Raw genomic sequence first — 21,430 nt, 5'->3', positions numbered from 1 at the left:
AAAGCTTTAACGTCTAGAAGGTACAATGAAATTTCTTTAGATGTTAATCAATAGTAAAAGGTAGAGCTCAAGGAACTAACCTGCCATCAAGTCCTTTTAAATGGATAGATTAACAAATAAAACTATAATAACAAATAAAGAATTTAACAGCAATTATTTAATAGCAATAATAAATATGAATTTTTATACCTAGCACTGTATATAATAAATATGGGCTTTAGCGACTCAGGATCCAAAGGCATTAGCTCAATTGCTGCTAAATGTTTTTGTGGCAATACTAAAAGAAAAATCTATTGCTACTAAATGTCTCGTTTGTTGTAGGGAAAATCAATGCAAAATTTTATCGGATCAAACTCCGACAGAATAGAAGAATATCAGAACCTTATATGAGATAACCAATGTTGTAGCAGAACAAGTATTTTGACTTACTGTCTTATGGAACAAACTTGCTGGTAACTCCAAAGGGAATAAGCTATACTCAAGATCTGTTGAAACCAAGCAGCTTCAAACGGCAAGCTTGATTTTGCATGAAGTAAATATGAGGAAGGTCTTTCAAGAAACTATGCCCCAACTCCATAAATTATTTTTGGCAACAAGGATCGAATACAAACTGAAAAACAGAAAAGCAAAAAATGTGTTGAACTACAACTGAAAATTGAGAAAGATCTCAGCACCCTTGGTGTCAAAAATAAGCAAAATCTACTAAGGAGCCACAATTTTCTTGAGCTGTTCAATAAACTATGTCCTGATTACATGAATGATGTTTGGAAACACTGACCTGTGGTTTTAGTTGTTAAATGTTCAAAATGAAAAAATGAAACACAACCAGAAATAAACCAAAATGTATTGAATTACAACTGAAAATTTTAGAAAGATCTTAGCACCCATAGTACCAAACGTAAACCAAAGACTACTAAGGAGCAACAATTTTAAGGAGTGGTTCATACAGATCGGGTATCTCAGCCTTGTAGGGCAGCACAAATAATTGTATGAACTTTGACTCTGATATGCTCAGAACACTAGAAAGAGCCAAGTTTCTTCTCTCAAGCTTCTTTTCGTCCAAAATTTTCAAGACTTGCACCCGAGGTACCACCCTTTTTTCCAGACTATAGATAAAAAAACCTAGATGAGAAACCAAGTAAGCCGGTCCAAGACCAAGCTCCTTCATGAAAAGATTCAGTTTTTCCTGAATTCTAACTTCTGAGAGCCCAATACAATAAGGTAGCTTCTGGAACATCTGGAGTATATCATCATCAGACCATCCAAAACTCTTGAAAATTCCAATCTTTCTATCCAAAGCAGATTTCTTTTGCGAGGACAACACTTGAAATCCATAATGAAAAAAAGGGGAGTCACGCGGAACTTGAAAATCGTTCTCCAGTCTATGCAACAAATCCTTAATCCTCTCAGGCTTTTGTGTAAGATAATTAGGATATAAAAGCACAAGTTTTCTTATTTTCTCATCAGGAACACCATAGTTTCTCAACAACAACAGATTAGCCTCCATAGTACGCTGAGGACCAAAAGTAAGCAACCAAGGACCTCTCTTTAACGCCTTAACTACATTTTCATCACTACCCAAAGTTCTCCTAAGGCAATCAATGGTAGGTCTCAAATGAGTATCTAAACCTCTATCAATAATATTTGCATCTTTAGCAATTACATTCACCAGGTCCGACCCGGATAACCCGAGATCCATAAGGCACTGAAATTTGGGTTTTAGGGTTTTGGAAACATCACGGATTAGCAATTTGGGTGCTCTAGAAACCAATTTTTTCATCTGGGTGTTGTCGAAACCGTTTTGTTTCAAGAAATTGATGACTAAATGGGGATTCTTTAAGGATTTCAATGAAATTACCTTGGAAGAAGTAGAAGCAGCTTCTTCATTGGAAAATCCGAGAGAATCAACAAGGTATTTAACCAAGAAATGGGTCGGGGCAGGAGTAGAGGTTGTTGAGTAGAGAAATTGAGACCTGAAACTGTAAAAATCGAAGCCATTGCCGTGCAATATGCAAGTGCGAGTGCCTCTGAATCTGTTGAGCATATCGTTTAACTGCAGCCTGCCTGTGGAATAAGCTTGCATTTGTATTGTGTTATGGAGTGCTTCATCATATTTTATCAATTGTGGTTGGGATTATGTAAGAATTGAAAATTTTAATCTTTTATCGCTTGTGGCATTATTTTTTATGTTTATAAGGAAAAAAATATAATTTAACAAATTCAAATTAAATGTATAAATGAAATTTCAATTTTAAATCATGATTTTATATTACATATCCAAATGAGCCTAAAATTTATTGCATAACACAACAAATAAACACTCCACTTTCTCTATCTTTTATTTTTTTATCTCAATTTATATTATGATGGTATTTGATGGAGCACAAATTTGTTGTATAAAATAAATGATCATATTTGTGAAATTACAAATCATCTCTCATTAAGAGAGAATTAAATATTTTAAAATTAATTTATTATTAAATATAAAAAATTTCGTGTTTCATCACCAACATTGATTAAGTTTGAGGTAATAAAATTTAATTCGTTAAGAGAATCATTTGAATCACCACACTATTTTTCATCAATCCGAGCTTCAGGTTCTAACTTTCAATTTTCTTCTTCTTTAACTTTTTGCTTAGTTGTTTCTTCAATCGATACCTTATCACTCGAAGTGCTTGTTACTTTATCCAACTTCTGGCGGAGAACAATGGCCTTTTGAGTATCATCTTCAGCATTCCTTTTATCTTCACATGCACGAATATATACAGAGCAAATTAATTTCTTCTCTTCCTCTTCTGTTCTCCTTTCTCCTCTTTAGTTTCTCCGCTTTATTTTGCTGAATTAATTTATTTTACAATACATTATCAACACGAAGTTCTAATTTTTCAGAAAATTAACTTCTATATCATGTATATCTACTAAAGAAATTTAATTTTTAAGTTGTCTTTGTTACTTTCAAATTAATTTTCATCATGTCAAACTTGTCAAAATTGGAATTTGTGGCACTTGATATTTCTGGCAAAAAATATTTGTCATGGGTACTTGATGCTGAAATTCACCTTACCGCTAAGGGTCTTGGTGATGCTATAATTGAAAGAAATACAGCATCAAGTCAGGATAAAACAAAGGCTATGATTTTCCTTCGTCATCATCTAGATGAAAACCTGAAAATGGAATACTTGACAGTGAAAGATCCACTTGAATTGTGGAAAGACTTAAAAGGGAGGTATGACCACCTCAGGACAACGGTATTGCCAAGGGCTCGTTATGCGTGCATGCATTTACGGTTTTAAGATTTTAAAATCGTAATTAAGTATAATTCTGTTGTATTTAGAATAACTTTCCAATTAAAATTATGTGGGGAAACTATAAATGATGATGACATTTTAGAAAAGACACTAACTACTTTTTATGCCTCTAATGTAATATTACAGCAATAATACCGTGAAAAGGATTTTAAAAAATATTCTGAATTGATCTTATGTCTTCTGGTAGCTGAGCAACATAATTCTCTTTTAATGAAAAATCATGAAGCTCGTTCCACTAGAACTGCTCCGTTATCGAAGGCAAATATGATAAAAACACATGGCCAGTCTGAAAGAAGACAAAATAAACATCATGGCACAATAATGTGCGTGGACATGGCAATGACAGAAGACGATTTAATAATTATCGTGGTGGTGGTCAACATAAAAGAAAGAACAATATTAGTTCTCAAAATGGCCCTTCGAGAAGTAACTGTCATCGTTGTGGCATGAAAGGCCACTGAAAAAATGAATGTCAGACGCCTGAGCATTTTGTAAGACTTTATCAAAATTCTTTCAAAAGAAAGACAAATAGAGGTGGTGCCTCTTCTTCTAATGCTCGGATAAAGTCACACTTGACGTTCGAAAATAATATTGAGGCAAGACCTTTGAATAATAATAATATTGAAGCAAATTTGGCTTTAAGTGATGATGATTTTAATGACCTCAATGATATTACTCATTTGGAGGTTGAAGATTTTTTTAAGAATCTTAATTGATGTTTAATTTCATGTTTTTCAATATGTTGTCATTTTTATGTACTTTGAATTATTGTGTTTTTACGTTTATGTATTTTAAAAATAATAAATAAAAAAAATAATAAATAAAAAAAAATCAGGGCCACATTTTCATGATAATTGTATATTGTTTATTACATTATGCTATTTTACAATGTTGTAATTAATTACTATTAGTGTGCTATTATTTAATCTTAATATCATATTGTTACTAAAAATAATATTCGCCTTATTTAATGTCATTATACTAATTGTTTATTCTTGTTGATGTTTTAGAAATTAATAATATATAATGATTGTATTATTTTTGCCAATAAACAAATTATCTATACATGATGAATAATATTATAATAATATTTTATAATTTTATTTATTTTATATTTATTTTAACACTTATGTATAATATTTATTTAAGGTTAATAAATATATTCTGCCATAATTTTTTTGAATTCTAAGTTCATTAAACTAATCCACTAGTAAATTATTAATTTATATAAAATTATGTTTATTATTAACGTGTTACACCTCAGTTTGTTAATTCTTATAATTTGGTACGTTAGGTTCATATTATCAATCATTTTTTCTGTGTTACAAATTCATTACAATATAATTTCATAAACTAAATTATTGTAATATTCATCATAATTGAATCCTATAATTTTTTAAAAATTCTAAATTACCATAATTTAACTTTAAAAGGGACTTATGTTTTTCTAGCAAAATTGTTACTTATTTTATTTCTTACAATGCATTTTTATTTTATGAAGATAAATAAATTTCTCAGTCTTCAATTGGATTCAAGATGAATAATGGAGATATGTGCCTTTTGGATAGTGTCACAACTCATACGATATTAAAAGAAAAGAAATATTTCTGTCATTTGATTATGAAAAAGGCCTATGTCAATACAATATTTGGTAGTATAAAATTGATTGAAAGCTCTAGAAAAGCGGCCTTATTACTACTGGAGGAACGATATTGGTAATTGATAATGCATTGTATTGTAGTAAGTCTCAAAGAAACTTGTTAAGTTTCAAGGTTATTCGCCAAAATGGCTATCATATTGAGACTGCAAATGAAGGAAAGGTTGAATACCTTTATATTACTACAATAAATATGGAAAAGAAAATTATGCACGAAAAATTACCTGCACTTTCATCTGGGTTGTACCATACAAATATTGGTACTGTTTAATCACATGCCATTGTAAACAAAAGGTTTACTGATTCTAATGATTTTATCATTTGGCATGACCGGTTGGTCCATTCCGGTTATAATATGATGCGCAGAATTATTGAGATTCACATGGACACACTTTGAAGAATCAGAAAATTCTTCAATCCAAGGAATTCTCTTGTGTTGCTTGTTCCCAAGAAAAACTGATTATCAAACCATCAGCAACTAAGGTTGGGATTGAATCTCCTGCGTTTCTAGAACGTATACAGGGTGATATATGTTGGCCAATTCACCCTTCATGTGGACCATTTAAATATTATATGGTCTTGATAGATGTATCTACAAGATGGTTACATGTGTGCTTATTATCAACTCGCAACATGGCTTTTGCGAGATTGTTAGCTCAAATTATAAGGTTAAAAACACATTTTCTAGATTATGCAATAAAGATAATTCGTCTTGATAATGTTGGTAAATTTATATCTCAATCCTTTAATGATTATTGTATGTCAGTTGGAATAAAAGTTGAGCATCCGGTCACTCATGTTCATACTCAAAATAGTCTAGTAGAATCATTGATTAAATGCCTCCAATTAATAGTTAGACCATTGCTAATGAGAACAAAATTTTCTCTTTCGGTATGGGGGCATGTTATTTTGCATGCAACAACACTTGTGCGCAAAAGGCCAACAAATTTTTATGAATTTTCTACATTACAGTTTGCTTTTGGAAGGGAGCCAAATATATCCCATCTTAGAATATTTGGGTCCACTGCACCGCACAAAGATGGGTCCCCAAAGAAGGTTGGGAATATGTGTTGGGTATGAATCTCTTTCTATTATAAAATATTTGAAATATATGACTGGAGATTTATTTACGGCAAGATTCGCTGATTGTCATTTTGATGAATCAGTATACCCAACATTAGGGGGAGAACATAAGCAGTTGAAAAATGAGATAGATTGAAATTCATTGTCTCTATCTCATTTAGATCCTCGAACAAATCAATGTGAGCAAGAAGTTCAAAGATGATTTATTTGTAGAATATTGCAAATCAACTGCTGGATACATTTACTAACCTTCCACGGGTTACTAAATCGCATATCCCAGCTGCTAATGCTCAAGTTTGAGTTGATGTCCCAGTAGGACAACTTGTTCAAGCAAATGAGTCTAGGCCACGCTTAAAATGTGGAAGACCAATTGGTTCCAAAAATAAAAATCCTCAAAAAAAAAATGAATAAATGATCAAGATGATCATAATTTGGAGGCAAGTGCTCAAGAAGAGCCCAGAGACACAACAAATGGTGATACCACCAAGGAGATCCAAGTACCTGAAAATAATGAGAATGAAGAAATATCAATAAGTTCTGTCTCGACAGAAAAATGATGGAACCAAAATGATATTGTAGTCGATAATATTTTTGCTTATAATGTTGCCATTGAAATAATGCAACAAGATAAGGATCTTGAACCAAAATTTGTCGATGAATGTAGACAGAGAAATGATTGGCCAAGATGGAAGGATGCAATTCAAGCAGAGTTAACTTCACTTGAAAAACGTGAAGTTTTCTGATTAATAGTCGGAACACCTGAAGGTGTCAAGCCAGTAGGGCACAAAATATTTGTCGTTACATCTGATAGTTATGTATATGGGGGTCCAGATCGGACCCCAGTTACGGCTTACAGAGTTGGGTCGTGACAAATATCTTATCAAAAATGCCTAAAACATATGGGCAAGCACGGTACATGGGCTCGTAGATGCGCCCAAGATCACCACCCCACACTTAGACCTTTGTTTGTCCTCGAATGAACACTTGGCTTCGACACAGACATTGATCCAACATGAACAAAAAGTAGTCCGACTTGGTTGCACAATAAGCACCTAGCTAAGTATGTTCACATCCTCATGACTAGTTCAACACCCCCTAATCTCAAGGACTGACTTTATAACATAGCAAACTCATATATATCATTCAGTTAGACATCAGATAAATTATCAAATCCTTACAATTGAACATGTGCATCTCACTACAATCGAAACACCCACAAAAACTCAATTAGCATTTTCAACCATAGTGGGTGTATAGCAATAAAGTCACTCACTCTCTCAAATGATTTCATGTGCGACACAAGAATTGCTATAGGCTAGCCCTTAGTGTTTTGCTCTACTAATACAAGATTTTAATAGTTTTGGGATCACTAGGTCTTCATAGGTTGTAATGTAGGATGATGGACGGGTAAGAACTATTATTTGGTAACGTTCCCAAGCGCTTCCATACATTACACTTATCAATTGCTCCACTTCAACCACCCATTTGAGCTTACCCCTCCTTATTGCTTACTTTGTCTCTCAAACTTTTTCTCTTTTATATTTATTACAAGATGCAAGTCTGTTTCAACATCAGTAGCCCTATGCATAAGCTTCATATTCTCTTATTCTTTTGCTCCTCATTTGTTTCTTTTTCAAAGCGCATAGGATTTTGAATAAGATTAATAGCTCAAGATAATATGGGGATAAGCTACATAATAAGGCCGCTAAAGAAAGTTTCAAGGCTCAACAGGGCTAATTAGGGATTAAGCATTTGGGTTAGGCATAAAACAAGGGAAAACTCATCAAATAAGGCTATCAAAGAATTACCTACTTCAATTTTCTAAACTATACAATCTTTATTTCGTTTCACATACACCCTAGACAAGTTCTAGCTATCAATATGTAAACACCAAATACATCAAATCTTCACACACATATGGCACATGTACAATTGAAGAGTAATAACCACTAATTTCCAACTACACAATCATATGAATTCAAATTAAGCATACATCACTTAAGTCAAATACAAGAGCTTAGGTGTCTTAAACTAGTCATTTCATACAAACAGACACCATCTTAGACCTAAAAAAAATTGTACGATTCCAAAGTGACTCTCCTTGGCTAAAGAACCACAAACAACTATCAAGGAACTCAAAATAAACATACAATAACAAAATCTATACACAACAATCCACACACACTCTATCCCTCTCCCACCCCACACTTAACAATGCACTGCCCTCAGTGCACACAAATTCCATAACTTAAGAGTGAAAGAAGGAACTTCTTGAATATCTTAATCTTCATCGCCGCCATCAGTGGCGGCATTGTCATCCACAGCCATAAGGGAGGGTGGCCGCATCACCCAGCTCCTTGTCCTCATCATCATCGCCCATCTCATTAACAGTGGGATCATTATCATCCAAGGACTCCTGAAATGCTAGGCCCATCTTACACATATACATGGCACTATCTGTGAGAGGATAGCGATCAACTAACTCCGCCATCTCTTCATCTATCGCTAGACGACCACCTATATGCAACTACAACTCAGCCATATCAAACATCCTTCCCATCTAACTATCATCGCGTGCTTTCGATCCGCAGTTGATAATACAGGCCCATGAGCAGTGTCTTGGGCCTTAGTCTTTGTTACATCCACCAGATTACACACCAAATATGGCACTCTTGGTGTGCTAAAGTCATGCACTTCCTTCTCAAATCCCTCAGACTGCAGTAGCTGGGTGATTATACTCTCATAACAAAAACACCACCTCTTGTTATTCCGTAATTTCATTATGTTGTGGCGTAGCATCGATCCAGCATTCACTTGTAACTCTTTCATCAAACGATAAACCAACACTACCCTATCCCTTGTCATATCAGACATGTATTTATCGGGCAAGAATACAGTACAAATAATTTTTCAACCACACCCTAGCCTCGCTATTTAGATGCACATATTGCAATGTAGAGTGTCTCCTAGTGTCTTTCACCCTATCCCATCGTGCAGCGGAATTAACACCGCACAAGGTGTGACTTATGTCTCTGTATGAAGGTTGTTCCTTCAAAGCACGAGTGGTAAAACAGATAGTTTTACCTCTAACTTCCACCCTATTACTACTAGACGATTCCGTATTCTAATTAGCATAGAATTCTCGAATAAGAGTTAAATTGCACTCACCTTGGTCCTCAAAGATGTATTGAAGACCCAAATTATACACCATTTCATGAACTTGGGGAAATTCCACTTGCAGTTGGCCCTCATTGACATATTCATCACCCATGTATTTTGCCTTTTTTTGGGTTTCGAACCATTCCATCCCACGCTCCTCTACCGCCGACTTGTCGAACTGGCGTGGTGGTGGTCTCGAACTTGTTGGTTCCTCAGATGAAGAAACTCCTCTATTTTAGGATCTTTTGTTACTCAAACCTCTTTCTAGTGGGTGTTTAGTAAAGAAGACAAAATGTTATTTTAGTGATTTTTACTAGGCTTGCGGGATAATGTAGGTGGTGAAAACTAGTTTTTATAGAAAGATTGGAAGTGGAAAGATGAAGTGTAGAGGTTGTGGGAGAGTGAAGGTCGGTATAATGGGGTAGTGAAAGGGTTTTGGGCGTTTAAAGCATTTATTTGTGCATTTAAACCCGAATCCGACATTGACATATTTGTGGCGCGGTGCGCCAGCATCGCACCTACTTCAGAAAATCTAAAATCAAGCTTGGCGTGGCGTGCCAGAATCACACCTGTGAAAGGCCTCTGTTGTTTTCCCCTTGGCGTGGCGCGCCTGCAGAGCACCAGACTGCTAGGTTTCAAATTTTTGTTTTTTTTTGCTTCGAATTGGCTCCTGTCTATCTACAAATTAAAAATGCAAGCACGGTGGGTTGCCTCCCACCTAGCGCCTTAATTTAAGTCGTGGCACGACGCTTTAAGTATCTCTAACAAAAAAATTTCACACAATCAAGATCTATTTTAAAAGAAAATTTACAAACTTCAAGTCCTACGTTACAATACAAATCACGGGTTGCCTCCCGTGTAGTGCCTTATTTATCATTGTGGCACGACTCAGCTGTTGCTTCACTCATTTTTCAGTGCAATGGCTTCCTCCTCACGGTTAACATCTACCAAAGTAATGTTCAAGTCTTTATGCATTTATCAAAAATGTAGACGTCTTCATCGCATTTCACAATTCCACAACTTCATGCGACGTCATACGCACTACTTTGAAAGGTCCACTCCATTTGGATCATAACTTTCTTGGAAAGAGTTTAAGACTAGAGTTGAAAATGAGTACCTTTTGCCTTGGTTCGAAAGTGCAAGTGATGATGTGTTTATCATGCCATCACTTTGTTTTCTCCTTGTAGAGCTTGGCATTTGCATAGGCATGGAGCCTAAACTCTTCCAACTCGTGCAATTGATCCAACCTCTTCCGTTCTGCTAACTCTGGATTAAGATTAAGCTTCTTGATGCCCAGTATGCCTGTTGCTCTAACTCCACTAGTAGGTGACACGCTTTATCGAATACCATCTGGTAAGGGGAGGTCCCTATGGGTGTTTGGTATGCCTAAAGTGCTTCATCTAACTTCTTTGACCAATCTTTCCTTTATGCATTCACAATCTTTTGTAATATCTGTTTTACCTCTCTATTAGATACATCGACCTGCCCACTAGTTTGCGGATGATATGCTGTAGCCACATTATGTCTCACCCCATACTTAGCTAAGAGATTCTTTACTGTTTGGTTTATGAAGTGTGACCCGCAGTCACTTATAATTGCCCTGGGAGTGCCGAATCGAGTGAGATGTGCTTTTTCAGGAACTTGCTCAGTCATTTGTGGGATGGGCCACAGCTTCAACCCATTTGGACACATAATCCACTGCCCATACATCGAAGATTTCAACCTCCAGAATGTTGTTCAAAGGCATTCCGTGTCTTCTTGAGATGGTGCCCATTCTTTGACATTGGTAATAGTTTTTCACATACCCTACAACGTCTTTAAACAATGTAGGCTAGAAGAAATCAGATTGAAGTACCTTATGCGCAGTGCTCTCTCCTCCATGATGGCCGTCATATGGTGATGAATGACAACTATCCAACATTTGGTGTACCTCTATTTTTGGCACACATCTCCTAACCATTCGATCAACACCTCGCTTGAATAGATAAGGCTCGTCCCATATATAGAACCGAACATAATGCATAAGCTTCTTTTTTTGTTGCGATATAGCATCAGGAGGGAACACTCCACTAACAATGTAGTTCACAATATCTGCATACCATGGGAGTTCTTATACCTCTATTGCCAACAATTGCTCATCTGGAAACTCCTCCTTTATCGACTTCTGCTCAATCATATGGGATGAATCCTCTAATCTTGATAGGTGGTCTGCTATTTAATTTTCGCATCCCCTCCAATCTTTAATTTTAATATCAAACTCTTGTAGTAACAGAATCCATCTGATGAGCCTTGGCTTGACATCTTTCTTATTGAATTGGTACCTAAGAGTTGCATGGTCAGTATAAACAATCACTTTTGTACCTACGAGGTAAGAGCAGAATTTATCAAACGCATAAATCAATGCCAGTATTTTCTTCTTCGTGATTGTGTAGTTGGCTCCTTCCTTTGTCCCAGAACTACTCCCACTGTTGTGTCGCTTGCGTCACATATTAGCACAAAAGGTAACTCCCAGTTAGGAGCTATTAGGATAGGGGTTTCAATCAGCTTCTGCTTTAAGAGTTCAAAGGCCTCCAAACATTTATCATCAAATATAAATTTTACCTCCTTTTCAAGCAAACTGCACATAGGTCTAACAATCTTTGAAAACTCTTTAATGAATCGCCGATAGAATCCGGCATGACCTAGAAAACTGCGAACTTCTTTCACTGAAATTGGTGGTAGAAGTTTTTCAATCACTTCAATTTTAGCTTTGTCTACCTCCAAACCATCTTTTGACACTTTATGTCCCAACACAATACTCTCTTTTTACAAGGAAATGACATTTCTCCCAATTTAAGACGAGATTTGTTTCTTCACACCTTGGTAGTAATTTCTCCAGATTTTTCAAACATAGATCAAAAGACTCCCCAAAAAATAAAAAGTCATCCATGAAAACCTCTACAAACTCTTCCATTATATCATGAAATACAACAATCATGCATCTCTGAAAAGTGACAGGAGCATTGCAAAGACCAAATGGCATACACTTGAATGCGTATATCCCGTATGGGCATGTGAATGTTGTCTTTTCTTGATCCTCTGGTGCAATGGTGATTTGATTGTAACCTGAATACTCATCTAAGAAACAGTAGTACTCTTGGCCTGCTAACCTGCTGAGCATTTGGTCAATAAAAGGTACAGGGTAGTGATCTTTCCTTGTGGCATCATTCAACTTTCTGCAGTCCATGCATATGCACCACCCAGTTACTTTTCTTGTAGGGATTAACTCATTTTTTCATTAGTCACCACAATCATTCCCCTCTTTTTTGGTACATACTGAACTGAGCTTACCCATTTATTGTCAGAGATTAGGTATATTATGCCTGCATCTAGCTACTTAATTATCTCTTTCTTCACAATATTTTTCATGATGGAGTTCAATCGGCGTTGTGGTTGTGCACTAGCCTTATGTCCTTCTTTCATGAAAATTCTGTGCGTGCACAAAGCGGGGCTGACATTGTGAAGATGAGCCATTTACCATCCAATTGTCTTTTTGTGCCTCTTTAGCACCTCAAGTGTTGTTGTGACCTGTGCCTCAGATAAAACAGATGAAAGAATTACAGGTAAGGTATTATTCACTCTAACAAAAACATACCTGAGATGTGCTGACAATTGTTTCAACTCCAACTTAAGAGCTTTTTCCAGAGAAGGCTTGGGTGAAGGACCCAATTCTCTGTTCAAATGTTCCACATTCTTCTTCCACATGCTGATATTTGGCATATCAAGCACACTAGCTAACTCTTTAGCTTTCATTTCCTCTTCAATATCTTGACCCATTATGATTTTTGCCAGTGGATCAATAGCTACAGTGCATTGAACTGAGATTTCCTCATCAATGATGGTTACAACAGAGAGTTCTACATAGATTGCAGGCAACTTTAGTGCATAATATACATCGAACACTTTCACTTTCTCATGTGCTCTCATAGTCAATATACCTGCACCCACATCAATAAGTGCCCCGCCTGTTGCTAAGAACGGGCGTCCTAAGATAAAAGGAACATTGGAGTAAGGCTCAAAATCTAGAACAACAAAATAAACAGAAAAGATGAGGGATCCCACTTGTACTAACACATCTTTAATGATACCGTCAGGTCTAGCTACAGAACGATCAGCTAACTGTAACAAAATAGTGGTTGCTTTAAGTTCTCCCAGACCTAATTTCTTAAGCATAGATCTAGGCATCAAATTTATACTAGCAGAGAGACCTCTTACATTACTGTACTTACCAATAGTTACCTGTACTGAGAAACTACGTAGATCTTTTTATTTAGCTGGAAGTTTAACTTTGCTCAAGATTCTTGAACTACATTCTTAAGAGAGTGCCATTGTTTCAAATTCAGCTAACTTGCTTTTATTGACAACAATATCTTTGACAAACTTGGTGTATTTTGGAATTCCCTGCAAAACATCAATCAAAGGTAAATTAATTTGCACTTGTTTCAACAAGTCTATGAACTTTGCAGAGCACTCCTTTACTTTCTTCTTTTTAAACTTTTGTGGAAAAGGGGGAGGAAGTTTTTTTTTGGTTCCTCGACTACTTTTGACCCGCTGGGTTCACCTTCTTGCCCAACCTGCTCTTTGCCTTTCACCTTTGCCGGTTTAGCTTTGGGAGCCAATTTAGCGAGGGGGAGACCACTGCAAGTACTCACGGTATTCACCCGTTTGGGATTTGGGTCAATGTTACCTGGTAAACCCCATTTTGGCGAGAACTCTGTGCACTTGCCAATTGCCCAAGCTGTTTTTCTAAATTCTGAGTAGCTAATTGATTCTGATAAACATTTGCAGCTAACTTAGCCTTATCTGTCATGATCTGTTTCAACATGTCCTCCACACTAATGCCTTTTGATTTTACCGATCCTTGATTACATTGACTTTGATTATTGTATCCTTGATCATGATTGATTGTACTGTTGTCCACCTCCTTGTGGTCTATATTGAGTCTACATTTGTTGTTGATTTTGCTGATTTCCACCCCATGAGAAGTTAGGATGGTTTCTCCAATTTGGGTTGTAAGTGTTTCTATAGTTCTGATTGCCACCACCCCTAGGTGCATTTCCTACAAAATTTACTGACTCTGGATTTGCTCCACAATATTCAGCCACATGTTCACTGCTTCCACATACCTCACACCACATGTGTTGTTGCTGAACCATGCTCTGAAGCTTGTTGTTGTCCTTTTGCTAAAGTGTTGAAATGCATTGTTATCATATTTTGCATTGCTGCAATTTGTGCTGTCAATGCAGTTACCGCATCAACTTCTAACATACCTGCTTGTTTTTGAACAACCGGTCTAGCATTTCCTCCGTTCCACTCTAAGTTTCCTTTAGATATGTGATTAAGCAGCGTATATAGCTCATCAGAGGTTTTCTCCAATGTCTGTCCACCTGCAGTAGAATCAAGAAGAATTTGGGTATTGGGTTTTAACCCTTCTATGAAGGTATGAACCAACACCTCATTAGCTTGATAATGGTGAGGGCAACTAATGAGTAACGATTTAAATTTGTCCCAAGATTGGTACAAATTTTCTCCAAATTTTTGCTTAAAGCTCAAAATTTCAACCCTCAACTTAGCTGTCTTTCCCGAAGGAAAGAACCTGATAAGAAATTTGCAAGCCAAATCATTCCATGAAGTGATTGAATTTGGTGATTCCGACTTCAACCATCTCTTTGCTTCCCCAAACAAAGAAAAGAAAAACAATGTTAACCTATCATAATCAGGAGATATCCCATTAGGCGTATATGTGTCATTAATCTCCAAGAAGTTCTAGATGTGAACTTGGGGATCTTCACGAGGTAGACCTGTAAACTGTCCATTAGAGTGCAACAATTGCACCATGTTCTGTTTTAATTCAAATCTTTCTCTAGCTGGCGGTTTCTGAATGCTGGATGTGACATTTGGTATGAGCGGAACTGCCACATCACGTACTATCCTAGCTGCAATCTCTGCAAGGACCTCCTATGGCAAGACCTCTCATTCCAAGTCATGATTTTCCGCCAGATTTAGTTTATGTATTAGGTTTTGCGAAGCCGCTGTTCGCCTAAAAATCATTCAGGCTCGGATAATGGATCTACAAACTCCTTGTCCTTGTCTAGTGTAATGTCTAAGTTACCTGCAAAAATTTACAGCTAAGACCAAGTTGTTAACACTAGCACAATCAATATAGAAATTTAAGTGCCTAATTTTTAAGGTCTTCGGCAACGGCGTCAAAAACTTCTTGTGTCTATAATTGCACACGCAAGTGTACGTAATCTCTCAAGTAGTAAAGCCACACTTTCAAGCCAGATATCGAACCCACAAGGACCTTAATAAGATAAATTATTTCTTTCTAATGACTATACCAATTGTGATTGTGAGATGAATTTAAGATAATTTGTTAATGATTTTGGCTACAAGAAAATCTTCTATAAATAAAAACAGTGCAATAGTTACGTATATTAATCAGATTACAAAAAATTCCAGGGCTATAGCATAATGTGAAGTCAAGCTTACTATTCTTTAATCTCAGTCTCCGATGGGCCATTCAATTACCGATCAAAAAGGGTTATTAATCCAATCATGGTCTCTCGACCTATAATTACCTATCTTTATTGCTAACCTAACTACATCGTTGAGCGGGAATAGGCATGAAACAATAAAGACGCATTTAAACTATCATCCTTTATCATAACCAAACGTAGTATATATGTATGTGTCAAGGGCATCCTATATACGAATCATCCCAGGATATTCTAGTATGAACACATTTCTTCCATTCTTTGATCTATCTACTTGTCCTCTTCTGAATTCAAGGTAGACAACACATATATTCTAATGTTGGCCAAACATCAAAATCATAAACGTAAAAATGGAAGAGCAATTAAAATCAATAACCCATCATCAACCAAGCTCAAACAATATTAAACCATTACTTCGTAGCTATAACCCCAAAATTTGGGTGCTTAGCTACTCATACTCAAATAAAAACCAAATACTTAACTTCATACAAATTAATGAACACAATAAAAGAAAAAGAAAAGGAACCTAAGATGTTTTTGTTCTTCTCATCTTACTTCTTGTTTTTCCGCCTCCAAAACGCAACCCCCTTTCACAAACCCTAAAACAATATATTCAAAGTGCTTTCCCTTCCATTATTGTTGGGCCCAAAATAATAAACAAATGTAAAGATGTTGGCGCTGCAGTGGGGCGACGCGCCAATATCGTGCCATGAAATAGCCTCTGTAGTTTGTATGCTGGCGCGGCGCGCTAGTATCGCGCCTACAGAGATTTGTTGTTTTTCTCCTAGCGAGGCGCGCCAATATCGCGTCCGGAATGAGCCTCTAAAGTTTGTATGCTGGCGCGGCGCGTGAGCATCGCGCCTGCAGAGATATTTCTCCCTTATTTCTTGTGCTTCTCCAAACTTCCTGCATTTACAAAAACACCTACCTTAGTTTGAACTTGATAGGTATTTCATTCAAAACACACCGATTAGCGCCAACATCTTATCAAAAACGCCTAACAAATATGGGCAAGCACGGTACATGGGCTCGTAGATGCGCCCAAGATCAATGCACCCAACCTATATACATCACAAGTTGAGCTCTTACCCACTATAACAAAACCCTTGGTGCCGGATGGTGTTTAATAACACTAAATATACAAAATATAAGGGACCAAACCAGCCAACACAATCTGAACACCAACTCAATTAGTAAGATAACTGACTCCACCTAGTAGCTAACAGTAAGTGTAGACTTCATAAGAAGTGCCGCTAAATGAAATATACTGTGCTCATGAGGATAGGTAAGTTCACTATGATTATGTATTGCAAGTTATGGGAGAAAATGCACAACAGAAATATATTTGGTTGTCTTAGGGGACAAACTTGCTGGTAACTGCCAAACAGAATCAGTTATCAACAAGATCAGTTGAATCCGAACAACTTCAAATGGAAACCTTGATTTTGCGTATAGCTCACAGCAGTTCAGACTTGTAAATATGAGAGAAGTCTTTCAATAAACTATGCCCCAGCTCCATAAATGATTCTTGGCAACACTGACCCTGTTTTTCAGAATTCAAACTGAAGAGAGAAAAGCAAAAATATATTGAACTACGACTGATAATTTAAGAAAGATCTGGGCACCCTTAGTGCCAAAAGTAAACAAAATGTACTAAGGAAGAACACTTTTCTTGAGTGGCCCATACAGATCAGGTATTTGATACTTGTAAGGCAGAACAAAATACTCTATGAACTTTATCTCTGTTAAGCTCAGAACAGTATAGAGCATCACCTTTCTCCTCGCAAGCTTCTTTTCGTCCAAAATTTTCAAGACTTGCATCCGAGGTACCACCCCCTTTTGTCCAAACTATAGCTCAAAATTGCAGGGTGAGAAACCAAGTAAGCAGATTCAAAACCAAGCTCCTTCATGAAAAAATTCAGTTTTTCCTGAATTCTAACTTCTGAGAGGCCAACACAATATGGTAGCTTCCGGAACATGTGGAGTATATCATCATCAGACCATCCAAAACTCTTGAAAATTCCGAACTTCCTATCCAAGGTAGACTTCTTTTGCCAGGATAACGCTTGAAATCCATAAAGAAAACTAGGGGAATCACGTGGAACTTGAAAATCGTTTTCCACCCTATGCAACAAACCCTTAATCCACTCAGGCTTTTGTGCAAAATACGTAGGGTTTCTAAGTAGGAGTTTTTTAATCCTCACATCAGGAACACCATAGTTTCTCAACAACAATAGATTAGTCTCCATAATGCCAAGAGCACCAAAAGAAAGCAACCAAGGAAATCTCTTTAAAGCCTTAACTACATTTTCATCACTAACCAAAGTTGTCATAAGAAAATCAATGGTAGGTCTCAAACGAGTAGCTAAACCTCTACCAATAATATGTGGATCTTTAGCAATTACATTCACTAGGTCTGACACGGATAACCCGAGATCCATAAGGCACCGAAGTTTGGGTTTTAGGGTATTGGAAACATCACGGATTAGCAATTTGGGTGCTCTAGAAACCAATTTTTTCATCTGGGTGTTGTCGAAACCGGTTTGTTTCAAGAAATTGATGACTAAATGAGGATTCTTTACGGATTTCAATGAAGTTACCTTGGATGATGTAGATGCAGCTTGAGAATCCGAGAGAATCAACAAGGTATTTAACCAAGAAATGGGTCGGGGCAGTTGATGAGTAGGGATATTGAGATCTGAAACCATTGGAGTTGGTGTATTATCCCCATATAGCTACAGCAGCTTTGCCTCTAAATCTAATGAGCATATCTTGTCTATAAACAAACGCTACATATATGGATCCTTCCACTAAACGATTCTTTAGAAATCACGACGGCCTCCTTCTTCCCGAATGTAGAGCAGCATCATTTATTTATTTTTAAGACTAAACATATATGACATGTATAACAGAAAAAGGGTTAAAATTATTCTTCAAACCTATTTGAACTATAGTATATATATTCTTAAATTATATGTGTATTAATTTATTTTTTTCATATTATTAGCTCACTTTTAACCCTTTATTTTATGAAATAAAATGTGGTATTTTATGTGTATTAATTTTTGCCACGTAGAATTTTCATATAAGTACCCATCCCCATCAATTAAAAGACTCAAACTCATCCTTGATTTCCGTAGTTATGATTTGCTCGACTCTCATAGTTATGGTTGTAATAATTAATTTACAACAGTTTTTAAGCAAACTATTAATTAGCTATTTAATTTGCTAAACTATATTTTTCATCCAGCAGACATAGCTAACAAAGGGTGATGGGTTTAGTTTTTTAAAATGACAATTAAGCAAATGTGGTGCCTGATCAAGCAGGTCTTTTCTAGAAAGAAGATGGGTGCGGTCGAACCTGGAGTGAGTTGCAGAGCAACATAATCGTACGTTCAACGTGATCAATAGATGCTTGGAAAGAAGCTGAAGTGTTCTTCCTAAAGCCAGGCCAACAAGCAGGGATGTTTGACTGTCGCAAATTGTTACGAGAATTGCTTAAAAACTGCTGCAAATTAATTATGACAACCATAACTACGGAAGTCAAGGAAATCATAACTACCGGAGTCAGGGATGGGTTCGGGTCTTTTAATGGGTGGATTTGGGTCTTTTAATTGATGGGGTGGGGTGGGTGGGGTGCTTATGTGGAGATTCTATGCGGCGTAAATTAATACACATGAGATGCCACATTTTATTTCATCAAATAGAGGGGTAAAAATGAGTCAATAGTATGACGGAAAGAATATTTTTTGAGCCAGAATATAATTTAAGAGTATATATGCTCTATTTAAAATAGTTAAAGAATAGCTTTGGTCATTTTCCGTATCTATAACTAGTTTGTTTTCAGATTATCAAAATACTACTCCCTACATGACAATTAGTTGTCGACCAGCTTCTAAAAAATTAGTAATAAAATACTTCTATTTATTTATAAAATTATAATCAGCGCAACAGATTGAAAACTGGTTTTAAAAAAAAAATTCTTGTTTATATATAGGAAGAAAAATAATAATAATAATATATAGGAAGAAATATTATTAGGAAGAAAAATAATACAAACCAAGGCAATTAAACTTCTAAACTTGTTCTTCTCCTATCGAATTCTATTCATGACAAAAACATGGAATGATGACTCTTAAGCACAAAAATTCTGTGTTGGAGCAAAATATATTTTAGTATTAAAATAATAATATTAATTTGTATGAGTTAGTGGTAGAATGTGGCAATAAATTCTTATGTAACTCTTATATCCTTTAACTCTTTATTTGCTCATTATTCTATTTTATTATGCCTTGTAACTCATGTAACATCCAAGACATGATTTCTCCATTCATTTACCTACATTATTATTCACTTTATTTCTATTTAAGATAAGAAATAATTCATCACCTATAAATAGTGGTGTTTCTTCCATTGTAAAGTATATGTCAAATAAGATGAGATGAAATAGTGTGAAAAAATATTGTAGTGTGAAGTATTGAAAGAGAGAGTTGAGACAAAAAAATATTCTAATAGTCTGTTTGGGTTGACTTATTTTTAATCAGTTTATAAGTTGAAAACTACTTATAAGTTTTAAAAAAAAATAGGTGCAAGTCAACTTTTTTTTTTTGACTTATAAGTTGTTTTCAACTTATAAACTGCTTAAAATAAGTTCATCCAAATAAACTCAACTATTTATTGAGGCTTATTTTAAGCACAAAATGACTTTAAGTTGGTCAGTCAAACACTCAAAGAAAATCTAAAAACAGCTTATAAGTCAATCCAAACGGCCTTTAAGTCTTCAATTATATTCACTATACAAAATAGGGTATCTATATGTTGAAGGAAGGTGTTCTTTTTATGGAGTTTTGAACTTTTCAACTAATCTGGAGTTGCTTGAGTTGTACTACTTTGTTGGGCTGTTGTATCATGCAGGGACAAGTCAAGAGTATTACTGTTGGATATGTGTAGATTATGCCACAATGGGCTTGAATCTGTTTAAAGAGAGCGAGATATATGCACCTTAGCCTGAATATATTTTATTCATTTTTGTCATTTTATTTTCAACTGTAATTTATTGTAATTGTGGTATATTACGCCAACACTAAGCACAAAAGTCCACATAAACAACGTATGATGGCGAAAACACAAAGTACTTTGAATGATTGATCGAAAATTTCTATAAAGACAAACATTGAAAGAAAGTCTAGAGCTAATATCTTAAAAGGTCGTTGAACTATGAGAATTTATTTAACAAAATCATTAAATTTTGTTTATATCAATAAAATCACTCGACTTAACGCTTTTATCTTTAAAAATCACTCAAATACATTTATCATTAAAGTAAAATTGATATGCCAAAATAAAATATTTTCTTATGCCATATATACATGAACCCTTCCTCCTTTATTTCTCCAAAAAAATTACAAAGGAAAAAAAGCTCTTGGAAGATTCTTTAATATAATTTAGAGATAATTATCAAAAACGCAATTAAATTTTTTTTTTTTGAGTTTCATAACTAAACTATTGGAAGTATGAGTTTCATACCTAAACTATCACTTATTAGTTTGAGAAACACACTTCTTTCTTTTATTCCACTCTCATCATGATGTGTATACTACACTCTCTCTTTCATTTAAAAAAAAAAGAGATAGTTCAAATGTGTTCTTAACACTTATATCTATAATTTAAGCTGAATATTCTTCTTA

The 21,430-nt window shown here is 35.5% G+C and overlaps 2 protein-coding genes across 3 annotated transcripts; both read right to left on the bottom strand.

The window, feature by feature from the left end:
* Positions 1 to 401: 401 nt before the first annotated feature.
* Positions 402 to 2,155, bottom strand: LOC129903181 (transcription termination factor MTERF5, chloroplastic-like). The gene has a single exon (XM_055978685.1). It carries the CDS (start codon positions 2,081 to 2,083, stop codon positions 914 to 916), a length of 1,170 nt encoding a protein of 389 aa, XP_055834660.1. The 5' UTR covers positions 2,084 to 2,155; the 3' UTR covers positions 402 to 913.
* Positions 2,156 to 16,125: 13,970 nt separating this feature from the next.
* On the bottom strand, positions 16,126 to 18,636 carry LOC129904563 (transcription termination factor MTERF5, chloroplastic-like). Of its 2 annotated transcripts, none has more exons than XM_055980121.1 (2): positions 17,517 to 18,636; positions 16,126 to 16,649 (listed from the first exon to the last, which is right to left on the bottom strand). In XM_055980121.1, the coding sequence occupies exon 1, from the start codon at positions 18,449 to 18,451 to the stop codon at positions 17,552 to 17,554; it is 900 nt and encodes a 299-aa protein (XP_055836096.1). In that variant the 5' UTR covers positions 18,452 to 18,636; the 3' UTR covers positions 16,126 to 16,649; positions 17,517 to 17,551. The 2 variants fall into 2 exon arrangements, with proteins under 2 accessions (XP_055836096.1, XP_055836097.1); XM_055980122.1 differs by lacking the exon at positions 16,126 to 16,649 and adding an exon at positions 16,658 to 17,305.
* Positions 18,637 to 21,430: the final 2,794 nt, after the last annotated feature.

This window comes from Solanum dulcamara, chromosome 9, assembly GCF_947179165.1.
Source record: "Solanum dulcamara chromosome 9, daSolDulc1.2, whole genome shotgun sequence".
NCBI classification, from domain to species: domain Eukaryota; kingdom Viridiplantae; phylum Streptophyta; class Magnoliopsida; order Solanales; family Solanaceae; genus Solanum; species Solanum dulcamara.
Note: the sequence above shows the minus strand (reverse complement) of the source record. Positions and strands in the feature narration are given on the sequence as shown.